This window comes from Mirounga angustirostris, unplaced genomic scaffold (assembly GCF_029215605.1).
Source record: "Mirounga angustirostris isolate CCGP_5_RB_7025 unplaced genomic scaffold, mMirAng1.0.hap1 SCAF_13, whole genome shotgun sequence".
Taxonomy (NCBI): domain Eukaryota; kingdom Metazoa; phylum Chordata; class Mammalia; order Carnivora; family Phocidae; genus Mirounga; species Mirounga angustirostris.
Window position 1 is genome coordinate 102,771,897 of NW_026991721.1, and position 19,283 is coordinate 102,791,179.

General features: G+C 45.5%; 1 protein-coding gene across 5 annotated transcripts in view; it reads right to left on the minus strand.

Moving 5' to 3' along the window:
• The window catches only part of ZC3H12C (zinc finger CCCH-type containing 12C), a 74,188-nt gene extending 70,443 nt beyond the window's left edge, over positions 1-3,745 (minus strand). For 2 of the 5 annotated variants that reach the window (XM_064577486.1, XM_064577485.1), the window contains exon 1: positions 2,500-3,215. Coding sequence is in view for 2 of the 5 variants with exons in the window: in XM_045895092.3 (XP_045751048.1) it covers positions 3,581-3,604 (24 nt within the window). In the remaining 3 variants the exon portion in view is untranslated. Of the gene's footprint in view, positions 1-2,499; positions 3,216-3,366; positions 3,466-3,580 lie in introns of those variants that run through there. The other 3 variants (XM_045895092.3, XM_054512317.2, XM_054512316.2) reach the window with 3 other exon arrangements.
• Between the last annotated feature and the right edge of the window lie 15,538 nt (positions 3,746-19,283).

Below are 19,283 nucleotides of genomic sequence, written 5' to 3' on the forward strand. Positions count from 1 at the left end.
AGAAAAGGTTAACATACCTCTCTTGTCTTCCAGACCCATAACGCTAATTATCACGCATCTCCTAATTTCCAAATGATGTGTGTCAACATACGTACACACAAGGACACGCTTTTTAGGGAACAAAGTAAAAACTGAATCACAGGGAGGCAGACCTGCCCGATGGGTAAGGGCATGGCTTTTAAAGTCAGACACTCCCTTCTGCAACTTTCTAGATGTGGAACTTAAAGCTATTTAAACTCCTGTGTCTGGGTTTCCTCCTCTACAGAACAAGGGTAATAAAAGCAGTGCATGAGCATGGTGCCTGGCATCTCAGTGCCCAGTATATAACAGCTATCATTATGTCAGCCATAAAAACTGTAGAAAAGATAGGGACCTGATAACCTCCACATTACAGATCTGAAAGTCATCTTTATGCCATCAAGTACCAAAATTACTACGTGCCAGACAGGGTGTACTTTTCACATGCTATCTGATTTAAATAGCTCAAGAATCCTATAAAGTTTTCTTTTTCAAGATCCTGGAGACATATTCTGGGATGAAATAGAGTACAAAAATCATCTTCTCAATTCATCATTTCTCTGAACTGTCACTAGGGAAACAGCAGTAATAATTAGAACATGTTTTTTGGTAAATCTTAAAATCCAAGCCTTGTGAAGTCATGAGATTTTCTACGTTGTAGGTCCATGAGGAATGTTAGCACTTAAAAATACAAGTTTTTCTTTTTTTTTAAACAACATTTGGTAGATTTGAGATGAAACCCCAGAATCTTAGTATTTTTAACTTGGTTTTACTTCATTTTAAATTTGGAAACCTGATTTAATACATTTTTGTGATTCCCTGACCTTCTCTCAGTATTTCTCTTTCCAATAAAAACTATATCCCGAAACCATGTTTGCCACTTCAATCACTCACTACTCCTATCACCTACTTAATGTTCCAGACACACTGGCCCACCCACTCCCTGCTTTCCTTGACTCACGGCATAATTCCCTTGGAAATGACTCCTATCCAGCTCTACCAGCTTGCATCTTACCTTTCAGACCTGGCATGCAGCCTTCCCTACTACAGTATCTGCATTTCTTATTCTTTGCTTGTCCCACTTAGTACAGTTCACCTAGCATTATGTTCTATCTGTTCATAATCTCTGTTCTTTTAGAGGTCAGGGGCCTTATGCAGCACCTAGATCGATACTAAATTAATTATCTGCTGAGGGAATAAAAGCTTACCAGGCTCAAGTAAGCAACAACTGCAGATTAGTTTACAATCCTAAATTCTAATATTAAAAGGATAAAAACAGTCTCTTAGTATCTTACATCCGTTTCTTTAAAACTGCTACCAAATCAGCATGAGAGAATTCTTCCAAATTTGTCTACAAAAACAGTGAAAAGCCCAGAAAGAGTATAAAAAGATATAAAAGGGCATAAAATGGTATTAAAAGTTATAAAATGATAGCAACACTTTCACATCTGTTACAGTAATTAAAATTAATGTAAAAACCATCCTGGTCTGCTAGAACGAAAACAAGGTAACCCAGTTGTAGAATGAGGAAAATATTTTAAAAATAGAATTTCCATGAAGCACCTGGGGTCCAATTTGGCAAATGTAATCCATGAAAACATAGCTCTAGAGAAGCCAGTGATAGAAAATAGGATGTTTTTATTAGTCTTGTAATTAAAACAAATATGTAGTAAAAGGAAGTGACTAATAAAAACTCCCATCGGCATACAAACATTCCAAGTTTCTGTTTCCTATTCTTCAATATTTTCCATTATAATAAACTAGTTTCATTAGACATTCATTATCAAATGCAGTTTAAAAAATACCGGCCTTTTTGTTGTTGTTTCGTTAAAAAGTTCATTTTACTTTGCTTGTAATGTTTGAGTACTTTAGTGATGACCAGATAGATGCTTGAGGTAGAATTTAAACGTACTTTGAAAGTAAAACCCATTCTTAAACTAAGTAAAAATACTCAAACATCTTGAATTATAGATGCACAGTTACTAGATCATTCTGATATTTAAGGGTACCTTCAAATAGACAGGTTTAGGTAACTTAAAAAAAGAATGCCAAATTGGAAGAAAACAAGTGAACAGAGGGGTAAGATGGTAAGATAATTTTACAAATATTTGGTGAAGATATGTTTATAGTAAGACACTGGATGACACCATTAAAGCAACTGCTATTAAAAGTAATTTATATGTGAGTGATTAAATAAATGGAAGTCATACCTTCTACAACCTAAATATATTAAGACTTAAAAAATATATATATATAGTATGCTGTGCTGACTTCTTGCGGTTCTTGGAAAAGCCCAAAAAGTGTTTGAGACATATCCACTGCTTTCCGTTTATGATAGTCACTAGAAAAATTAAACGAGGAAATGAGTAAAGAATTGATGAACTTTGCCAAATTTCTAAATATACTAGCCCCAAGTGTCTCTGGAACTATTCTAAGATGGTTTAAAAAAAAAAAAAAAATCTGAATCAATAAGCGCCTCACCGGCCTGGGGATACTCCAAGAGTCCTGCAACCAATAGGAAAACTCTCCCTAAATCTGGGTTCGTATTTCATCTCTTTATCGCCAAACACAGAGCACAGACCAGTATTGTTAACGGTCACCCAAATGGCAAGACTCCCAGCGAGAGTAATCAGGACTTGGGAGCGAAGGCTGCTTCTGGAGGATTTTCAGGGGTGAAGGGGGAGACAGTTTCGGGAGGGACGGCGGGGCTCGCGTCTCCAAGTTCGATGTGGAACACGTCGGTGTAGGGGGCTGAAAATGGGCAGCAGCAGCCGATCCACCACGAACGCGGAGCGAAAACGGGGAGCGCGCCCGACCTGCGGGGCGCGGGGCGCGGGGCGCGGGGCGCGGGCGCGGGCGCGACGAGGACGCGAGAGGGCTTTCCGCCGGGGTCCGCCAGTGGCTCGGGCTGGACGCCAGCCGCCGAGGATGCCTCACCCCGCGAGCGCGCGGCGTCCGGAGCCGCAGAGGCAGCGCTGTGGGTCCGTTTCCGTCCGGGGCGCCCGGGCTCGCCTCCATCTTCGGCGGCCGTGCCCCGGGGCGGGCGGGAGCGGACCGCTGCCCTAGGCCGCGGGGCCCGGGTCGCCGGCCTCCGCCAGCCCGAGATCCCGGCGAGCCGGGCCCTCCGCTCGGCCCCGCCGGAGCCCCGGGGGCCCCGACACGCCCGGGGCCTGGAGCTCGCCCCGCGCCGCCGCGCCGGCCCCCGGCCCCCGGCCTGTCCGCCAGGCGCTCGGGCGCGGCCTCCGGCCCCGCCGCCCTACCCCCTCCCCGCCACCTCGCGCGGCTCCCTCAGGGCCCCCCGCCCCCCGCGCAGCCGCGGCCGCCCCCCCCGCCGCCCGAGGGACAAACCTGGGGGCCGCTACCCGGCATGGCCGGCCCCGCGAGGAAGCGGCGAGCCGGCGGCGGGGCCCGCAGCGACGGCGGCCAGGCCGGCCCTGCCCGCGCCCGCGCGCCCGCGCGCCCGCCCTCCCCTCCCCGCGGGCCGCGGCCCCGGCGCCCCCTCCCCCGGCTTGCACAACTCGCGCCCGGCCGCGCGCGCACGCGGAATTGTTGCTCAACCTACTTGCGGTCTCTTGCGAGCGGCCATCACAACATGCCCTGGAAGCCGGGGCGGCCCCGGGGCCCCGCGGCGGGCGCCGCCTCTCGCCTCCGCCCTGGGCCGCCGCGGCCGCCGCTAGGGCGCGGGGCGAGCGGGAGGCCCCCCCATGCCCGCCCGCCCGCCCGCCGGGGCCTCGGCTCGCCCGCCGCCCGCGCCGCTGCTCCGCGGGCCGGAGCGAACGCGGCTCTCCCGCCGGCCGCCTCGCCCCTCGGCCGCCCGCCGCCGCCGCCGCCGCGCCGCGCCGCGCCGCTTCCTCCTCCCCTTCCCTCTTGGCCTCTCCTCCTTCGCCTCCTCGGGAGCCGAGGTTGGCAAACCAGCACCTGCTGCTGGAGATGACCGAGAACTGAAACAGGAAACCCCGAGCCAAGGGGAAAACCCGGGAGGCGTGGAGAAGGGGTGAGGGGAGCCGCTGGGACCTGTCGGGCTCCGCCGACGCTCCCGCGCCTCCTCCCCGCGCCCCGCTTGCCCGGCGCGGGGTCCCGGCCTGCGGCCCCCGCTCCCCCAGCCCCGTCCGGGAGGGCGCCTCTCCGCTCGGCCACAGCGCGGACCATTCCCTGGGCGGCCTAGGGAACCGAGAGGCTGCCTGCTCAGGGCGAGTTTCCCGCGGCTGTTGGCTTATTGTCAATATTCTGTAGTGAGGAAAAACCACACCCTGAGCAAGACCAATAAGGGAACTTACACAAATGGAGCTGTTGGGATTTCACCCAGGGGAAGGACTCCTCTCGGCAAGGAAACTGGCCTTACTGCAAATGGCAAGATGTCAAAATCGAGGTCAAGCCCAGGATGAACCCCGATCTCTTTCTAGAGGTTGAGAGGGGACAGCCCTCTGCGCTGAGTTGCAAGTGTAAAAAGCACCGAGAACGGAGAGCTTTTTTTTTTTTTTTTTTTCCCCTTCTTTCAATTGTCCAACACCCGGTACAATTTAGGTCAACGTTTCAGTAATGTTCAAATAATCGTATTCACCTGCCTGTCGCTTTATCACCAGGTGCCTCACTCCTAGCCTTGGGCAGGATGCATCTGCTTTTGGAGTGAAAGGGAAGGGAATTCATGTGGCTTGTGCCCCTAGCATGTGCCCCACCACATTAGGTGGCCTGCTTTAAATGCATTATCTCATTTTTGTGTCACCACAGCCCTGTGAGCTAGGTGTTATAAACCCCTTTATCCCTCAGCAAATGGAGGTTAGAAAAAATTTCTGAAATGACACAGTTTGAATATGAAGAATACAGGTCTGTCTACCTCCAAAGTACATACTTGTTTCACTGGACCAGAGTTCATGCCTTTGGTGGCAACTTTTCACCTTTAATACAATTATTTCTTGCCTCTCTGAATTATTTTCAATAGAGCATATATGGTTTAAGCCTGGATCTGTTGAATTTGCTTGGGCTACTTAGTGGTAGTGAGAGCCATAATGCTGACTGGGCCTAAAGTTGTATAGTTTCCAGTTCTCTAAAAAAATTTTTTAAATTGAAAAAAAAAAAAAAAAAGTCTGCCTTTATGGCTCAGTTGAGCAGCACAGATGTCCCCACTTCTTTGGCCAATATTTGCAGCCCTTTTGCTACTGATGACGGGGTCCCAGATGAGAGCATCCTGCTGGCTGGTATCCATGGGCATTCTCAATACTGGAAGATGAAAGGGGTGCATCTTGCTGAGCCTGCTTTCCACTTCAGCAGGCCAGTCTTGGGCCCTATTAAGTGAAATAGCAGACTGGTAGGCTTCCTTGGGGCCATGAGAGCTCTCTGGTCCACTTTTCTGGTATCATCTTTAAGACCCTTAGGATGTCTGGCAACCTGCTCTCTGCAGCCAGTTTCCATTGGCACGATGGGAGGGATGCTCTGGGAAATCCTCCCCTGTTAACTGAGCCAAACCCTCAGAAATCTCTTGAGCAGTATTAGGGAGTGGAAGGAACCTAAAAAGAGGCTGGCTGGCTGACAATAAGTTACAGCATCTATGGCATGATTTTAGTGATGCCAGGAGATCCCCTAGTCCACAATATATCACCCACACAGTCTACCTTAGTTCCCTCATTGACTCAACCGAATTCCATTCAGTATGGATTAAGTGTGGTTATAGACCAAGCCACTACATTAGGTACTTTGGAGCTAAGAGACATGGATAATTATTGTAATTGCCAACATTGTGTGAATGCTTACCATTCTAAGCACTTTGCATGTGCTCTCTCATCTAATGCCCACAAAACCCCTGTGAGGTATTGAATATCTATCACTACTCCCATTTCACAGATGAGAAAACTCAGACCAAGATTACAGTCAGTAAGTAACAGTGCATGGATGAGCACAGAGTCAGGCTTGCTCTAGCATCAGGCCCCATTACGTGACTACAATACTGTAACTGCCTTCAGTTACCTTACTATGTATTTGGGGAGATAAAAACGTACAAAAGTTCAAAGCAAACTAGGAAGAGACCTGAGGAGTGTTAAGTATGTGTCATGGGTAATAAACGCAATGAAGTTTCAGAGGACAGAAGAGTTGTCTTAAGTTGAAGTGGTGGAGAAGACACACACAGAAGATGACCTGCAAATGAGAGAGAGAGAGACAGGGACAGAGACAGAGAGAGAGAGAGGGAGATTGAGCTCAGTGTAGCCTATACACAGTGGGGAATTGTGAAGGGTTTTGAATGCAGGGTGACATGGAGAACATCCTATTTTAGGAAAATTAATATTGTGATGGTTACTGGATGGTTTTGCAAGGGGAAGGACTGGAACAGGGAAACATGTCTGACGTCCATTATGGCGGAACAGACGTGAACTATTGAAGTAAATAGCGAGGGAGGAGAGGAAGGGACAGTTTAGTGAGATATAAGGACCTGAAAAGCACCGAGTGATTGCATACACTTGACGAAGATGGACTTAAAAAGGGGAGAAGTCCAAAATAACTTCACGAGTGTGAATATGAAACCTATAGTGATGCTAACTGGAGAAAAAGGGGGAAGTTTAGGGGTAGAGGAACTACTTTTTTGAACAAATGTTTAGAATAGTTTGGTTTTAGGCATGTATTTGTGGTAATGGTGGGATATGCATGTGGAAATGTTTTATAGTATTATCTAGAAAAGACAAAGAGTTGGGTAAATGAGACTTTTATGTTACTGAGATGGTATGAAAACTTTAAATGTTCACTGTTATAGTAATAACCAAGCATGGGTGTTCATCTTAAGTAAACCAGAATGAAAGAAAACCTGTCACGGAAATAAAATGCTTCTATGGCTCTGAGACAAACGAGCATTAGGGAAATCGTCTTTTCTTGACTCCAAGTTGTATTTACTTAAAAGAAAAAGAGAATAAACAGGAAAGAAATTCCAAGGAGTTCAGAAAACGTAAGACTGATGAGAGAAAACTTGGAGATCATTTCATCTGATCCCACTTCTCATTTTGCAGGTGGTGAAACTGAAGATCAAATTTTGAATGTCTGACAATAAAACTTCAAAATAGGCATTAGGCACAAATGGCACGTTTGCTGTTACCAGTTCCGGAGAGACAACCAATCTGTATTTTAGTTATAAAATCAAGGCTGGACCTTGAATTGTGACTCTGAATTGCACATAATTAAAGAATTTGAGTGCTTGTGGCTACATAGTAGGGAAAGCCCTGGAACAGCCTCACTAGTTAAAAGCAAATGCTTTGAAAAGAATAGATTGGGGCTGGGGGCAGGGATGGGCGGTGGGGGGAGGGTAGAGAGATTGGTTGCAAGAGCTGCACTTCTCTCTAATATATAGCTCCCAGGTAAACTGCTTCACACCTACATTCACATTTGAACCTCAAAAGGCAAGAGTTTCAGATGGCCATCACATCCCACCTGGCTGCCTCAGCCGGGACCTCCCAATGGCCAGCCACCTTCTCTAAGACCTTTGGAGACTTCAGAAGTGATGACCCATAAGTCACCGTCAGATTCAAAAGTGGCACAACCCCCCTGGCAACTGCTTCTACTCTACCCAGAGGTCTCCTAGTGGTGTCCTTGGGTGTTTCCTCATTGAAAATGTGTGTACCCAGAGGATACACTTGAGGATGTGAGAGAACTATTTCTCCTGCCTCCACCATTTCTACCAAAACACTTACCTTAGTTGAGACAAAGTCAAGAGTCCCTTCTATGTGCTTCATCTCCAGCTCTTCGGCCAGCACTTGATTTCCTTCAGTTGACGAGCCTTCGCACCCATAGCCAGATGACTACTATGATTTTTCATTCAGTTTCTTTTATGTCTTCCAGAGAAGTGCTGGTTAATTCCCACCATCTAGGAAATGTCAAGTTTTCTTACTAGCATTACCCTACACAACCTTTTCCTAAGCCCATGATCTGTGTAAGACAGACACGGAGGGATAAAACACATCCTTGCTCATGTCCTTCAGTGACTGCTTAGAGTTGCTTTCTAACGCTGAGTTCTCAGGGAAAGGAAACTAGAGGACACAAGATATGTGCTGTTGGCCAATCCCAGGACTTCTTCCTTTCAATGAGTTACCACAAGAGTCCATATTAGCAGCATGACTCTTTTTTCTCCCCCTAGCATTTGTGGGAGGTCACCAGAGAGCAGAACAGCAAGGTTTTCAATGTGCTGCGTCATACAGGCATGTGCTTGGTTTTCTAGCTGAACCAGACAGTGTGGCTGCCCTCACTTACTACATGGGGTCAACATAGGAATTTTGAGAGCAATAAACGCTTCGTGTGGAATTTAAAAATGTTCCTAAAGTGGTGCTTGGCTGTTTTCACAAGGGCCATATGTTTCATTGTAGCTCACCTTGCTCAGCAATGTAAAACGGTTTTTTGTTTTAAGATGGAATTTCAAGCACACCAAAAACATCCTCATCACCTCTGCAAGCATCTGTTGTTTTAAAAGGAAATCGGGGGACGCCTGGGTGGCTCAGTCGGTTAAGCGTCTGCCTTCGGCTCAGGTCATGATCCCAGGGTCCTGGGATCGAGTCCCGCATCGGGCTCCCTGCTCCGCGGGGAGCCTGCTTCTCCCTCTGCCTCTCTCTCTCTCTCTGTCTCTCATGAATAAATAAATAAAATCTTTAAAAAATAAAAAATAAAAGGAAATCGGTATACAGAATTACAAATGTATACCACTAAGCTAGCTGGAGAGGGGGTTATGGAATTTTCAGGTTAGAGTGCATCCTATGTGAAAAGGTGCTCTCAGGAGAATATTAATTGCAGCATTATTTGCAAAGGCAAAAAAAAAAAAGGAATAAACCTAAATATCTATTAATAGGAAACTACAGAAATTGTGGTATCTGCATACATTAGAATGTCATTCACCTATTATAGAGAGTGAAGTGGCTTTATGTGTATGGAATTGTTCTTGAAGAAGTCAGGTAAATACCAGTGTATCTAGTATGCAACCATGTGTGTGAAAGACAAAGAAAAGCTCTGCATGGGCTTATATGTGCCCTGTATTATCTCTGGAAGGATACACGAGACACTGGTAATACTGATTATCCTGGGCAGGTGGACTGAACGATTATCAGGAAGGAAGAGTGCAAAAGACATTCACTTTTTATTCTATAACCATTTATAGCTTTTGTATTTTAATTAATTATTATTATTTTTTTAGATTTTCTTTTTAAGCCATCTCGACACCAGACGTGGGGCTTGAACCCCCAACCCTGAGATCAAGAGTTGTATGATCTACTGACTGAGCCAGCCAGGTGCCCTAGCTTTTTGACTTTTAAATTAGGGACTTGAATTAGCTATTCAAAAACATATTTCTAAAGCCCACATTTACCTGTGACATGCGCTACTGTCCCCCCTTTCTATTTGATTTTATAAATAAGCAGATACTATTTTTGGAAATGGTTCCCCGGCCACAAGGAAGAGGAAGTTGCGGGAGTCCTGTGAGTTGCATGTGTGCGCTCTGGGGCTTCCCAGGCAAGGGAAAGATACCTATGGTCAGGTGGAAGGAGCGGTCCCTAAACTGCTAAAGGATTCCCAGCCAACTTTAGTGGGATTAGGCAGTGTTTTTACAACTTCATTGACAAAGGCTCCAAGCTCAGATTCTATGAGAATTTTTGATGGGACTGCTTTACCTAAAGCGAACGTTCTGGGAAGCTCTCACGAGCAGATACAGGAGAAGTCCATGTAAGCCGCTGGCCGCACAGAAAGTCAGCAGGAGGCCCGGGGCAGATGATGCTCATCACCGATAATTATATTTATTTGTTTTATTGTGTCTCCCCACATCAGACTGTAAGTGCTACGAAGGCGGGAGCTCCGCCCTGCTCCCTGAAGCATCCGCAGTTCTTTGGTGCCCAGCGTGTAGACAACACTCGGTTTGGCTCCGTCCTGGGGGGACCATAGCAGTCCCCATGACTCTCCAGCTTGTGGCTGCCTATTTAGGCATTGATCTGTTAGAGGGCAGTACTGATATGGCTAGGGGAACCAGGGTTCAGGTTCCTGAAAGCATGGGCCAAGCAGAATTCAGATCTCAGAAGAATGGGGGCATTAGAAGAATACTTAGAAGGACAAGGCAAGGAGCCAACTATGGAATAGCAGAACAAGGGAGGGGCTTGGTTTAAAAAAAATAATAATAAAGGGAGAAAAGAAGGAAAAAAGGAAAACAACCAATCACAAACAAATTAAAACAAGACAGTTGTCACAAACAACTAAGCACAACAATAAAGGAGAAGACATAGCCCCGTAATTAGGGCTGCAGTTTACAGGGAGAACAGGGTTCTCAGCAGAGCATGTTTGCTGCTGAGTCACTGTACCACTGGAGCTGGGCGACTGGGTTGGAAAGTCACCTTGATTTAGGGTCTATCTAGGCTGGCTTCAGAGTCTAGGAGAGGGGACAGGTAAGTGAGCCTCAGGGCTAAGGTCAGAGGGATGCAGGGAAAACAGCCAACCTACATGGTTCCAGGTATTCACTTCTAACCTTCAGAGTGGAAGTCACAGGGAAATTTCCACTGCCAGCTGTAGACATTCCAGGGGATCTTCAGTCAAAGAGCATCCAGGAGCCAGAAATGAAGGGTCCAGCCAGGCGGAAAACATTAAGCACATCTCCACGCGTCCCCTAAGTGAGTGCTACAGGACTAGGACAGAGGCTAAAGAGAGAAATATAATGCAACTATTTGATGGCCTTTAATGATTTTGGTAGGTCACAGATCACCATCAAGACTTCAGGGGAGGCGAGCTCTGATCGTATAGAAACTGTCTTCTGTCTTATCCATCCTGTGGTCAGTCCAGAGCATACAGGTTTAAACTTATAGGCAGAGGTGGAGTCAGGCTAGACCTTGGCATAGAGATCAGCCATTTATCGACTCCTATGTCTCATGGCCCTTCATTTGGGTCAAAACATTTACCTTATTTTGGGGTGCCTGGGTGGCTCAGTTGGTTAAGTGTCTGCCTTTGGCTCAGGTCATGATCTCAGGGTCCTGGGACAGAGCCCTACAATGGGCTCCCTGCTCAGAAGGGAGTCTGCTTCTTCCTCTCCTTCTGTCCCTCTCCCCTGCTGGTATGTGCTCTCTCTCTAATAAATAAGTAAAATCTTAAAAAAAAAAAAAAAAAAAACCCAACATTCACCTTATTTGAAACAACTTTAATATTCCCCTGAAATGTTTTTCCAGCTTTTGAATTTTACACACAGAATTCTGGATTACTGAGAGGGCTAGGCCTTCTGGGTCATCTTTATAAGCATCTGTTTTAAAAAGTGAGCATTATCTGTCTTTGGTGGTCCCCACGTTTTTTTTTTTTTAAAGATTTTATTTATTTATTTGAGAGAGAGCACATGAGAGTGGGGAGGGTCAGAGAGAGAAGCAGACTCCCTGCTGAGCAGGGAACCCGATGTGGGACTCGATCCCGGGACTCCAGGATCATGACCTGAGCCGAAGGCAGTCGCTTAACCAACTGAGCCACCCAGGCGCCTGGTCCCCATGTTTTAATGGAGAACTTGCTAGAGGAATTCAGGAATGTATTTTATTTTGGTTAATGGAAGTGGTTTTCACTGACTTTAATGTCTAGGACCTTGTAGTATTCTAATGTATTATTTTAAATTATCATAAGAATACATGTTCATGGTAGAAAGTTTTTATAACATGTAAAAATATACAAATCATTTCTTATCCTATCACCCAGAGATAACCCTTACAATTAAAATTTTTTTTTTTATTCTGTATCTATATTCCACTACATTTCTTGATTTAATTCAATCAAACATGTGTTTGTTGAGTTCCAGCACTGGACTTTGGATCATAAAATAAAAGACATGGCCCATATCCTAAATAAACGAAAAATTTAAAGGAAAGATAAGACAAATATTTGAAAAAAAAATCCAGAAAGAAACCCACTAAATTAAATATAATCAAGTGCTAAACTTGCCTGAGTTAGGGACTCATTCAATGAGCTGCGATCCCCAGGATGCAGATCTCAAAATAATTCTCTGTCCACCTTAGGGATTCAGTCATGGAACAAGTGCTTCTTGGGCACCTGTTGTGTTCTAGGCACCGCTGGGATGTCCCCCTACTTCCTAAAGCAGACTTAGAGAATTCCTAAGCTGAAGGCCATTGCTGCTTCCTTCAGTCCCTTCTGTACCCTGCAAACCCCATGTCTCCTCCCACTCTCCCCTGCACATTCTCCACCTGCCACAATGGCCTTCTTGCTCTTCTGGTTATCCCCTCTCTCTGGAACTTTCTTCCCCAAATATCCACAAGGCTTGCTCCTTAATGTCCTTTGGACTTCTGCTCAAATGTCACCTCATTAGAGAATCCATCTCTCAACACTCAATCCGAACATCACACATAGCCTCCCTTCATATGTATTCTGGTCACTATCTATCCCCTGACCCAGACTTTTTTTTTTTTTTTAGCATTTATAATCACCTAAGATAGATGTAGATACAGATATAGACAGATGGACACCAGAGATATTGGTATATATAGATATAGATCTCTATTTCCAGATAGGATGCATACATACCTAAGTGGAAATTTGTTTATCTGAAGATGAAAATTCTGGAAAGTTTACTTGAGAAAGGTAAAAGGAGAACAGATGTGACATCACTATAGAGATATATCCTAGGAAACCCAGATAGGAGGTAGATCTGTAGATGAGGCTTTCTTCAGGAGTCCCCAAATGGGCACAAAAATGAGACAAAGTAATGAAAGAAATCTTAGCCATCCCAAGTACCTGCTGCACATCATAATCAGCCAGAAGCCGACTGTCTAATCGAGTTGTAATTTATATCATGGGCTCTGTTTTCCCTTGGTTTCTGTGATGCCAGCTTCCCTGCTACCTCTTCTGTCTACTCCTACAAAGAATTCCTCTCTGACCCGGTATGTTTCGGCTCCACACACATGTCCTGGCTTTCCTCACCCATTCCTGTGGCATTAAGTACTACCTAAATTCTGATGATTGTCAGATCCGTCTCTGCAGCAGATAGTACCTGGCACTGAGTAGGTGCACAATAAAAGCACCTTTGTTCATTCAAAATGAATAAATGGCCTCCTTCCATGTCAGCCATTGCTGTAGGTGCTGGAAAAGTTTCCTGCTCTGATAGAGCTTATATTTAAAAACATACAATTACGCAAATAGATGAAAGCCACAAATAAATGAACACAATCATTTCACATACTAGTCAGTGCTCTGAAGACACCGGAGCGGGGTACTAGCGGGTCTGCGGAGGTTGCGGGCAGGGACCAGGGCAGCCTTCTTTGAAACTGCATTTGAGCTGAAATGATGCTGCGGAGGCAGCCCAGGCTGAGCGCATTCCAGGTAGAGGCCAGAGCAAGTGCAGGAGGCCTGAGGCACTGTAAGCTGCATGGGTCAAGGAAGAGAACGAGGAGACTGTAGCGCGGATAGAGGCTGGCCCCAGTGGGTGGTCTCTTGCTCTCCAGTTTGCCCCAGACCTCACGTCCTCCCATTATCTTATCCCTGGCCTGCCTCTCATATTTACTGTACCTGCCTGGCTCTCGTAGGTACTTGAATTTGTCACCCTTCCTTGCTCTTGGTAAATGACCTTGGCAGTTACCAGAAGGTTCCATGCTATGGTTTATTCCCGGGCCTTCATATAGAGTGCGCTCTCTGCCAGCAACATCTTTCCCCTAATACTTTGAGAACAAAGATTCAGTGCAGCAATTCATTTCATTCTAGAAACGCTTCTTTGATCTTGTCTCTCTGGGTTAGATGTCCTCTCTCTATTCTCCCAGAGTCCTGTGTGATAACCAAGGCACAGAGAAGTTGCGTAATTTCCCCCAAATCATGTGCTAGAGCCAGGATTTGATCTCAGGCTCTTAGCCAGGGTGCCCTGGGCCCTGCCTCTTAAGGCTGTTGAGAGAACTAAAAGGGCTGATGCGTTCTAAGTACTGAACCTAAGGCCTGGCCTTTGGCAAATACTCAGTAGTTGTCAGCTCTAATTACAGACACAATCTCTGCCCCTGAGAGGCTTATGGTCAAATGACGGGGCTAAAAGTCTAGTAAATATATGAATAAGTTGGAGAAAACACTTGGAATACCTCGAAGGATCTTGATCATAGTTTTAACTGCTTCTCTCATTTGCATTCCTTTTTGTAAGGTAACTGCCACTTAATAGTCATGATGGTGATGCTCTTTGAAAAAGAAAATATTAAAAGGAGGAGCAGGTCTTGTGGAAAAATGATATAATTCAGTTTTAGATATGGTGAATTTGTCTTCTGGAAAGGCTTCTGGAACGTCTAACCAGAGGTGACCAATAGGCTGGACAAACGGCTGCATAATTCACTCTGCTACTTAAGCATCACCCGTGATTCCTCCCTCCCTCACTTCCACCTCTAATTCAGCAGTCAGGCCTGGTTGGTTCTACTTTCAAAATATATCTGTTACTCTGCCCTCTTTTCTCCTCTAGCACCACCCTGATCCAAACCACCACCATCTCTCTGTGCTTTGCATTCTTCATCTGTAAAATGGAGATATGAATACTGTTTCCCTTATGGGGTTGCTGTGAGCCTTAAATAGGATAATTTCTGTGAAGCACTCAAAATGCTGCCTAGCATATAGAGGAAGGAGAGACCAAAGACATAGAAAGAGGACCAAGATTGTATGGGACCAAGGAATCCACAGAACAAAATTTCTAAAAGAAAAGTAGTTATCAGAGATTAAGAAGATTGGGAACTTCCAAACATGTGATGTCCTGTTCTATTAGGACATGTTTACATAAAAGTGGTAAAATAGAAAGTTAAACAAGTTTGTTCCAGGCAATCAGTTCATCGGAATAGCATTTACAACTATCTACAGAAAGGTTGAGTCAATTAGGGTCTCCTGGTTAGAAGGAATAAGAATCAGCTAGAATCTGGTTGACTCAGGTCACCTCTGCTGAGTCAAAACTCTCGTGTCAGACCACCTCACAGGCTGCTGACCAGTCTGTGGATTGGCTTCCTTTGGGGTCAGCTGCCCACTGCTGTCCAATCAGTAGAAGCCAGAGAGGGTTGGCCAAGGGTTGCCCTGTCAGCAGGGGCTCAAGATGGAGCAAGTTCCCTTGGGAGTGGCTCTGGGCTCCGCATGTGGTGGGAACCACAGAAGACATGTACAGTGGAGAGATACAGCTCCATCGAGGAAGAGTATGAGGTTTGGAGCCTGGTGTTTGAGTCTCAGAAATCTAGTCCCACTTACCGGCTCTGTGCTCTGGGCAAGTTAGTAAATTTCTTTCATGCTAACTTTCTCCTTTATTAAGTGGATGTGCTTATAACTTCAGAGCTGTTTGCTTTGGAAAGCTCTTTGTGAGCTGTACCATCTTGAATCACCCAGGTCCCAAGTCACCTTTTTTGCTTGTTAGGAGACATGGTTTTATTTATTTATTTACTTTTTAAGATTTTACTTATTTGTTTGAGAGAGAGACAGAGAGAGCAGGATCGGGGGAGGGGCAGCAGGAGAGGGAGAAGCAGACGCCCTGCTGAGTGCAGAGCCCTCCGTGGGACTCAATCCCAGGACCCTGAGATCATGACCTGAGCCAAAGGCAGACACTTAACCGACTGAGCCACCCAGGTGCCCCTGTAGGAGATATGGTTTTAATTGAATTGTTAAGTTCATTGCTGAAAACTTTGTTAAGATACTACTTAAAGTGGCACGACTCTCTAGGGGTAGGACCCACAAAGATTTTCTCTTCTTTCAGAGGTACCGGAAGAAGAAATTCCTTAATGCTAATGAGAGACAGTGTGGCTAACTCCAGTAACGATGGTCTACACATGCACAATTTATTGCCATTTACCTCCTAAGAGGTAGGAGGAAATGGGATAGAAGAGCTAATCAAGGCTCCTCTTCAAAGCAGCAGACTAACAGACTCTAAGAAGGAAGTAGAAAGAGAATGAGTACAATGAGGGAAAGCCCAATGGAACAAGAAAGTTGACCTAGGACCTCAAGGCTCTTCTCAGTGGATGGGAACGGCTCCCAGTCAAGCACTCTGAGTGGGCCACTCAAGGTGGAGGGAGAACAGGCTGGAAGCCATAGTATGGGTGTGAAGACTCTAGGATGGGTGAGAGGGAACAGTTAAACGCTGATTCACATCACATGACCAACATAGTCATTGCCACCTGGAAGGTGCATTCTGGAATTGAGAGTGAGAATGCCCCAAACTGACAGCAAACGTGTTCCCAAGGCTGTCAGCTGCCTTATGGTCCTTATGCTTTGGTGTTTCCTTCTCTCTTGATCTAGAAGAATGTTGCTTCTCCTTCTTCTCAAACTACAATGTATAGCTGGAGGAATGTGTTCAATATTTTAAAAAGGAAGTACAGTGAAAGAGCCAGGAGTTTGCTCTCAAAGAATAGAGATAGAATTTATGAAAGAACATTTGGTATCTGACATAATTTCTAGTGGGGCTTGAAAACCAGGCTTGGAGGCTACAGAGCCAGGCACCATGCCCAACGTCACACCGCGGAAGGATTCCAGGGAAGTCCCAATGTCTCTGTTGGTGGGTACAGACCCCACAGCTTGTCCCACCATCACCCCAGTACAGGCACTAGAAGGGGCCACTGGAGTGGCTGTGCCTCTGGAAGACAGAATGCAGCTTCTGGCTCTGCTATTATTTTTGGCAGAATGGACTCTATGAGGTCTCTCGTTCTTTGGTCCCCAGCTGCTGGTTTGCAATCTGACATGAGTGCATCCAGTCAGAGTTCAGACCATGTGCCAGTGTTGTAGCTGCAAAGGAGGCTGGGCGAGCCAGTGCCTGGAATGTTCGGCTTCTTCAGCGAGAGCTGGGCTCTGCCTCTTACGGTTTCTCAAGCCTGGCCAAGAGCTTTAGAGGCTGGGGAGCCGCAAACATTAAAACTGTATATGAGGTATGTCTTCTAAGAATGCTTGATTTGGGTGACCAAACCCTTGATTTAGTTAATACAAGATATTTTACCTTACAACTCCCAATCTTCTAGACATCTTCTTTTAGCTCCTAGTCCTTGTGGGCAACTCCTGAGAAGCCCCCAAGAAAGTGAAAGCAATACTGATTCATTCCTTTTACCTATGCAATTTTTTTCCCCTGTGGAATATCATGTAAATAGTTTTTTACTTCAAAATTGGGAACATCTACTAGCATTATAAGTCAAGATGTGTTTTTTTGTTGCACAAAGATAAATGTTCATATATTGAATAAATGATCACTCGTAGACATAATGAATAGGTTGAAGGAAAAGCTTGCGCATTATATTTTTGTGTGTAAGATATGCATCACCTGGTGATGATAATAATAATGAGAGAGTAGCACATTAAAAATTTGATTTATACTTAGGGCGCCTGGGTGGCTCAGTTGGTTAAGCGACTGCCTTCGGCTCAGGTCATGATCCCGGAGTCCCGGGATTGAGTCCCACATCGGGCTCCCTGCTCGGCGGGGAGTCTGCTTCTCCCTCTAACCCTTCCCCCTCTTGCGCTCTCTCTCTCACTCTCTCTCTCTCTCTAATAAATAAATTTAAAAAAATCTTTAAAAAAATTTGATTTATACTTAGATATTTTTTTTAAATTTCTGCCCAGACCTCTGATGGTATATACATGCAGAAGGACACTTCAATCTCTCTTTATCACCAGTGGAGTATTTTTGTGGTCCAACACCTAGACTGTAAATAATAAGCTCGCTTATTAAAGCTATCTAATAGTCACTTCACAAGTGATTAGCAATGCCACTCCGGACTGAGACACATGCCACAGCTTAACATTTCTATACCCACGGCCCCTGTGCATTCTCTGTCAACTCTCAGTGTAGCTAATTTGGAAGGTAGGCAGTTGATAAGCCAGATGGGAATTAGACTGTCCTCAAAAGCCGGGGAGATTTTTGTCCATATGTTTCTGGTTGTTCCATAGTGAGACCATATTTTCCCAAGTGATGTTAATGAAGGGCTGAGTGGCCTTTCGTTGGTGCTTACTCAGTCTCTGTGTTTCCTGTGACTCATTATTGTTTTCCAGCTAGATGCTGCAGCCAGCCTCACTTTCAATGTGTCATTTTCATTCATTTGGAAACTAAAGAGCTGTGCTTTGCACCACGTCCTTAATGTCAGCAAAGCCAGCTCTGTTGGATTAAAATGCAAGATGTATCTGCAGCTCGTGCGAAGTGCTGCAGGCCAAGCAGCCACCCGAGTGTGTCGGAGGCCCCCGTCAGAAGGGCTCGAGGGCTGGTACCCGGGGCTGGTAACATCTCAAGGCCAGCCACGGCCAGAAAGCTGCCTTTATTCTGTGCCTGGGAAGTACAGAATGTGGCATGTGAGGGAGGCGTGGGCTGGGAGAAATTGCCCTAAAGGGTGACATGATATTTACCCCTAAGATCCCTATGGAATGGGCACCTTGTAAGAGGCGAATGAGTTGATACATATAAAGCACTTAGCACAATGCTTAGTTTAACTATTTATACATGTTGTCTCATTTAATCTTTACAACAACTCTATTCAGATGGGAAAACTAGGTCCCGAGATGTTAAGTAACTTCCTCAGAGTCACACAGCTCCGTTAATGGCTTGGAGCCAGAATTCAAACCTGGTTCTGCCTCACATCCAGAACTCTTAACCTTCACCAATTAACTCAAATTCAACATCCAGAATTATATTCTGTTGGTAACAGGCGGGAGGGAAAAGTGTGAATGAAAGAGAACTGCCCTACTGTGACACTCAGGGAAAGAAAGGGACCCCTGCTAACCAGACGGGAATTTCCTGAATGTTCTGGCCCTTGGAGTGACGGCCAGAAGCCACTTAAAACTCTGATGAGGGATTCTGTTGACTTTCATGTTCTTCAGTGTATTTACACTTCCCCAAATTACTTCACTACATAAATAAACCCACAGGTGTGGGAAAACAGAGTGTGAGATAATCGAGAAAGGAAACAAAGAATTTAAAAAGTCAAGATATGCCAATCCCCGGGGGTAGTTATAATAGTCATGGTGCCCCAGTAGACGTCCAATAAACATTTGGCTAATGAAAGAACGGAGAGATTGGCTCAGAATGTTTTAGATGTAGAGCGCAGGTGACATGCGAAGAGAATTAAGGTCTTTCTGACCATAAAAAAAAAAAAATGTATGCATGTATAATTTTAACAGGTGTTTTGAAAAAAACCTGGATCCTTCCAAGAAGAGACGTGGCTGAATAAAGCAGGAATTATTGCGTGTGAATTCTAGGAGGTCTCAGAGGCTCCAGATAATACAGCCCCAGGCAGCTCATGCTTGCCCCGACACACCTGCTTTCAACCATACTCACTTCTAAGGGTTGAATCTTCTCTAGGAAGTCATGCTGCAGGGAA